The sequence below is a fragment of the Mesoplodon bidens genome, assembly GCF_964165515.1.
Source record: "Mesoplodon bidens genome assembly, chromosome: X".
NCBI lineage: Eukaryota > Metazoa > Chordata > Mammalia > Artiodactyla > Ziphiidae > Mesoplodon > Mesoplodon bidens.
The window spans coordinates 65057083-65063832 of record NC_138163.1 but is presented as its reverse complement, the minus strand read 5'-3'; the positions used below and the strand labels follow the sequence as shown (position 1 = coordinate 65063832).

General features: G+C 35.0%; 1 protein-coding gene across 1 annotated transcript; it reads left to right on the top strand.

The window, feature by feature from the left end:
- The first annotated feature begins 5455 nt into the window (after positions 1-5455).
- Positions 5456-6279, top strand: LOC308609043 (small ribosomal subunit protein uS3-like). Its single transcript, XM_081222523.1, has one exon. The coding sequence runs from the start codon at positions 5471-5473 to the stop codon at positions 6200-6202; it is 732 nt and encodes a 243-aa protein (XP_081078649.1). The 5' UTR covers positions 5456-5470; the 3' UTR covers positions 6203-6279.
- The last annotated feature ends 471 nt before the right edge of the window (positions 6280-6750 follow it).

The following is a 6750-nucleotide window of genomic DNA, read 5'->3' as shown; positions in this document are numbered from 1 at the left end:
CATATGCTAACACATATATATGGAATTTAAGAAAAAAAATGTCATGAAGAACATAGGGGTAAGACAGAAATAAAGACACAGACCTACTAGAGAATGGACTTTTTGATATGCAGAGGGAGGTTAAGGTGTGACAAAGCGAGAGAGTGGCATGGACATATATACACTACCAAACGTTTGATAGATAGCTAGTGGGAAGCAGCCGCATAGCACAGGGAGATCAGCTCAGTGCTTTGTGACCACCTAGAGGGGATGGGGAGGGTGGGAGGGAGGGAGATGCAAGAGGGAAGAGATATGGGAACATATGTATATGTATAACTGATTCACTTTGTTATAAAGCAGAAACTAACACACCATTGTAAAGCAATTATACTCCAATAAAGATGTAAAAAAAGCAGTAAATATTATTAATTTTATTTAAATTTTAACCACTGAGTACACGTTTTGATGATATTTAAAGTTCACACATTCGTTTTAATGAAATGGAAAATATACATAAACACTTTTGCTTTATGCCAAAGTACCATGGCTGTCATAAGGAAAACCACTTTTGTCATTGTTTGAGTTGTGAGATGACCTCTTTTTAATGAAACTCTGTTCTTTCTAGCAAGAATGACTAAGTATGGTCACTGATACCTAGATATTTGGCAGACATTGTTTCATAAATTAAATAAGTGGGTCTGTCACTTCAAGGTCAGTGTTATGCCAATAACAAAAGTCAAACTTTCAGGGGAGTATTAGAATGATAAGAAACGTGTATCTGCGTATGTGAGCTTGTATTCACCACTGTGAACATGACAGGTTCCCAATACATAATATATATATATATATATATATATATATATATATATATATATATACATACAGGTATCCCCAGTTCTTTGAAAGTTCACTTTATGCTGCTTCACTTTATGAAAGACCTAAATTAGTAGCTGCTTTTGCTGTCCAGAAGAAATCTGAAGAGGATATTTGCTTTTATGAGAAAAGGTGAAAATCGAAAATAGTGTTCAGCATTTGTTTTGCAGCGAGCTGTTACAGAGGCACTGGGCACCCAGAGCAGCGAGAATGGCACAGCCAAGCTCCTTACCTCCTTACCTGGGAACTACACTCAGCATCTCAGTATCTGCTATAACTTTGAACTGTGTCTATGAGCATTTCTTCTTGATCTTCATTTATTTTTTGCATCTGTTAGCAAGATGTGTCTTAAGATAATTGCTTCTTTGATTTATGTCCTTTCAGGTAATGAAACGTTTCATAGGAATGCTCTACTTTCAGATAGTGAGGGAAACCTGTATATATTTACATATTCTTATATTATATGTATTATAATATGGTGTTGCAATATTTGGAAATTCTGCATAACTCACCAATATTTTTCAACTGGTTAATTCCTGGCATTATGAAATCTTGCCTGGGTTAAAAAGTTGTATTCAGAGTATAAGGTAGATGAATAGATTTTAATGTAACAGGTATGGTTTCAGATTCCACATTACAACTAAAATTTAGGAAACTACTTCTTGTAATTTTTTGCTGTATTTTTCAAAGAATTTCCACAATTATCTCAAAATTTAAAATTTCTTCACCTTTGTAATTATATATCTTAGTGAGATCAGATTTCCTTCATGTGCTTCCACCAAAACAACATGTCACAGCACATTGAATACAGAAGCAAATATGTGAATTCATCTGCTTTTTATTGAGCTAAACTTTAGGGAAATTTGAAAAATGTAAAAAGACTATCACTCCTCAATATTTTCTTGGAAAAGGAAAAATGTTACTCACATTGGCATGCAATGGGTTATTTTTTGTATTTTAACTGAATTAATATATAAAATGTTTTTAAATTCTCAGTTTTCATTCCTAATACAATAAATATTGATAGATATTAACTCACATGAAACAGAACTCTTTGGGGCCCTCAATAATTTTTAATACTGTAAAGAAGTCTTGAAAACAAAATGTTTGAAAATGGCTGTGTTAAAAATTAAGTTGAGCATTTATTTTTTCATAAAATCTACTAGAAAGTTAACAGGCATTTTTCATCACAGAAATCAGCAAATTTTGAGCACTTGTCTTTATGTGAAAGAAAAAATGCATAGCTCATCTATATACAGTTTCAATTTCTTTGTAACTATATGTGTACTGCTACCTTTGTATAATTAGCCTGGAATCCTTCTATTAGTCTATGTAAAACAGTTCTTCCTTCAGTGTTTACATTTATAAATTTTCCCATCAAACATTGTTTTTATTAAATAAATCATTACTGGTAAGAATATATACCATCTCAGATACACCTGTTTTTGTTGTTGTTGCTTTTAACTGGTTCATAGAAAAGGAGTATTTGCACAGTTTATTTAAACAGAATCCAGTAACTATTATTTGCAACATGTTAGAAATATATTTACTTTTATAAAATGTGGAAAAGCTCACTTAACCTACATGATTTTAAAGTCTTTATCTATAGATATTCAGTAATATTTTATATATGTCTTCCAACAATATTTGTTGAAACGAACTGCATTTTAGTTGCAACCATATCTTTTTCAATAAATTACTTCAGCCATTTATACAAAAGCAGGAAGGACAGTGTTTCTATTATGGTGCATAAACATTTTATCTTTTGTTCATAGAGAGAAACCCTGAAAGAAGTTTGTAAATATTTATCATATAGTCAATTTTGTAAAGTACTGGATTCAGTATTCCAGACTTTAAATATTACTGAAAATATTCCAGAAATTTCTATGAATATTAGAGAAATTAGTCTTTAAACATCTTACAAATTGTTACAGTTCCATACATATACCATAAATTGCCTAGAGGTGCCACATAATATTAGTCACGGGCATTTTAGCATATATTCTTCATGATAAATTCAGTATTTTGGTTAATTTCTTATAAAATCTGACTAGATTGTCTGTTTTAAAAATCTTTTAATGCGGCTGATAGAATAAAAGTTTCGAATCTTAGACTTGTCACTCATGCTTACATTATTTTTATTTTCAATTTTCTTTGCAAGAATTTTAATGCATTTGTGCATTTTGTGACTGTTAATTTAGGTAAAACTAGAGAATACAATATTCAAATCAACTTAACTGGATAAAATTTTTTAGTCGCTGTGATATTCTTCCCTCTCAAATCTATAAATGTAAGCTCTATCTCCAAAGTCCATGCTCTTAGCCACTAGTATAGCAGCCTAGAGGTCAGGCTCTAGAGTTAACATTCTCTGAGAACAAACCCCAACTCTACTACCTATTATTATATGAAATTAGGCATGATGCCTAACCATCCTACCTTAGTTTGCTGAACTATAAAATAAAAATGATAATAGTACCTATCTCATAGGATGAATTGTGGACATTAAATGCAATAATACATGTAAAATATTAAGATAGTATTTGGTATATACTAAAACTAGTAACATTTATATATTTTTACATTTAAATCAGAGTTTATTGTTTAAGAGACATCAACTGAAATCAGATTGCTATATTGAAATTCTGTCTTGGCCATTTAGAGTTTTAAGAACTACTTGCTTGAATTCTTAATATCTTATTTTCAATTAAAAATGATAATAATGCATACTTCACAGGATTATTGTGAAAATGAAATGAGTTACTAACAGCAATTTGTTCTGAGAATTGACTGGCACATAGAAAGCATTATATATATCACATATAAACAAACAAACAAACAAATAAATAAATAAATAAATTTCTTATTTTTTCTTTGTGCTGTGTAATTAATTAACCCAAACTTCATTGAAAAAGGAAAGTAAGAATAACTTTCAGAAGTCAATTTCTCTCTTTAATGAATGTCCCAGCATTACCCTACCATTATTTTGCATTATCCTTCAGCTCTTTTTTTCTTTTGAAATGCTTAAATTTTGGGAAAATAGATGAACATCTTGACTACTTATTCAAATATAACTTGTTTCTTGCAGCCAACAATACATTTGACAAGTATAAGACAGACTTTATAACAAGAAATAACTTAGTTAATCACTTTTTCTGAAGACTTTGCAACATGCTGATTTTTTTTTTTTTTTTTTTTTTTTTTTGCGTTATATGGGCCTCTCACTGTTGTGGCCTCTCCCGTTGCGGAGCACAGGCTCCGGACGCACAGGCCCAGCGGCCATGGCTCACGGGCCCAGCCGCTCCGCGGCACGTGGGATCCTCCCAGACCGGGGCACGAACCCGCGTCCCCTGCATCGGCAGGCGGACTCTCAACCACTGCGCCACCAGGGAAGCCCACATGCTGATTTTTAATAGTCTGGTATGACTACAGACTGACTCAAAAGGGTTAAATAATACATGCTAAAATGTAGGTTTCATCTTTATGAATCTTTCGGTCCTCCTTAAACAAGAAGTTAATTATGTAACCTAAACTTCAGGAACTTCATTTGATTGATATTATTGTGCTCAAAACATAAAGAATAGCCAGGACAACTAAATGTAATGTGTGTTTTTAGATTAAATTCTAGAGCAAGAAAATGACACAGGTAGAAAAAAAAAGCTGGAGAAATCTAAAAAATGTCTGTGATTTATTTAATAATAATATACCAATATTAATTTCTAAGTTTGATAAATGTACCACGATTATGTAAAATATTAACATTAGGGGAATGCAGTCAAAGAGTATATGCAAACTTTCTGTAATATATTTTCAAATCTTTGGTAAGTTCAAAATGACTTCAAATACACAGGATGAAACACTTTAAACACATACCTACCTTATGACCCAATCATTCTACTCTCAGATATTTACAGAAAAGAAAGGACAGTATATGCCCATACAGAGACGTGTACAAGAATATTCATAGCAGCTTTATTTTTTATAAATAAAAACTAGAGAAAAAAGAAAATATTTATGTGTAAAAGATACCTGTGTTATGAATAGCTCTTAGCTCTTTGTCCCAGTTTGAATAATATAATAAAATGTGTAAATTTCAATGATTCATTATTGATTCATGGAGACAGTACTCAGCTGCATATATTTTCAGCATTTTGCCTAACCATTAATGTGAAAATTAAGATCTATTTCTAGATATTTTAAAAATTAAAATACTATTTAAAAATTAATTCAGTGGTGACTAATAAACTATAATTTTATAAATTGTATGATGATTCTGATATCAAATTAATATAAATTGGACACATTTACTTGTAAAAGTGAAAGTACATTTACTAATATGTCATTCATCTACTCTTATGATAAAACAAAAAAATTAAGTAGTCTGGGGATGACTGGGGGATCACTAGAGGTAGTAGTGAGTGGTGCTACTCCCATTTAAACTCCTTGATTCTTGGACCCGTTAATCCTGGCTATGGGAGAAAGAGAACCAACCATATGGTGATTCAGAATATACAAAGGAACCTCTCCCCAACCTTGCAAAGTGTTGCCACCAAGCTGGTGTTGTAATTGAGTCTTTAAAAAGCCATTCCAGCTTTTCTTTTCAGCGGCGCGTGGAGGTAAGATGGCGGTGCAGATATCCAAGAAAAGGAGGTTTGTTGCTGACGGCATATTCAAAGCTGAACTGAATGAGTTTCTCACTCGGGAGCTGGCTGAAGATGGGTACTCTGGAGTTGAGGTCCGAGTTACACCAACCAGGACAGAAATCATTATCTTGGCCACCAGGACACAGAATGTTCTTGGTGAGAAGGGCCGGCGGATCCGGGAATTGACTGCTGTGGTTCAGAAGAGATTTGGCTTCCCTGAGGGCAGTGTAGAGCTTTATGCTGAAAAGGTGGCCACGAGAGGTCTGTGTGCCATAGCCCAGGCAGAGTCTCTGCGTTACAAACTCCTAGGAGGCCTTGCTGTGCGGAGGGCCTGCTATGGTGTGCTGTGGTTCATCATGGAGAGTGGGGCCAAAGGCTGTGAGGTCGTGGTGTCCGGGAAACTCCGGGGACAGAGGGCTAAATCCATAAAGTTTGTGGATGGCCTGATGATCCACAGTGGGGACCCTGTTAACTACTATGTTGATACTGCCGTGCGCCACATGCTGCTCAAACAGGGTGTGCTGGGCATCAAGGTAAAGATCATGCTGCCTTGGGACCCAACTGGTAAGATTGGCCCTAAGAATCCCCTGCCTGATCACGTGAGCATTGTGGAACCCAAAGATGAAATACTGTCCACCACCCCCATCTCCGAACAGAAGGGTGGGAAGCCAGAGACGCCTGCCATGCCTCAGCCGGTACCCACAGCATAATAGGGTCTCCTTGGCCGCTGGATCTGGAGTCTGGATGTTGCTCTATAAAGACCTTTAATAAAATCTTTAAAAAAAAAGCCATTCCACTGTTGTATCAAGCTCACTGCTTCAGAATGAGGGGGGAACATGGTAACAGCAGTGAGTCCCCAAATCATGGAACTATTGTCTCTTTATTTGCTGTGAAGTGAGTTCCTTAATCAGAAGCAATTCTCTGTAGAATATGATGATGGTGCATACAGCATCCTCTGAGTACAGGGCTGATAGTTTTGGACAAAGAATTGTATGCAGGGAAGACAATTTCATATCCTGTGTAAGTGTCTAATCCAGTTAGTTAGAAGAAAATCCTGTCCCTTTAGTGATGGAAGCAGTCCAATACAATCAATCTGCCTGGGGAATGGTGCCATACTGAGAACTCTGTGTTGGTCTCTGTAGCTGCCAGATAGGGTTCTCAGCAAAGGCTGTACTCAGGTTGGTCTTGGTGAGTAGAAGTCCATGTTGCTGAACCTTTGCATAATCTCAAACTCTGTCAACATGGTCACTTTTTTCAT

Bases quoted from the DNA above. Each gene is read 5' to 3' on its own strand.
- LOC308609043 (XM_081222523.1), top strand. From the start codon at position 5,471: ATGGCGGTGCAGATATCCAAGAAAAGGAGGTTTGTTGCTGACGGCATA.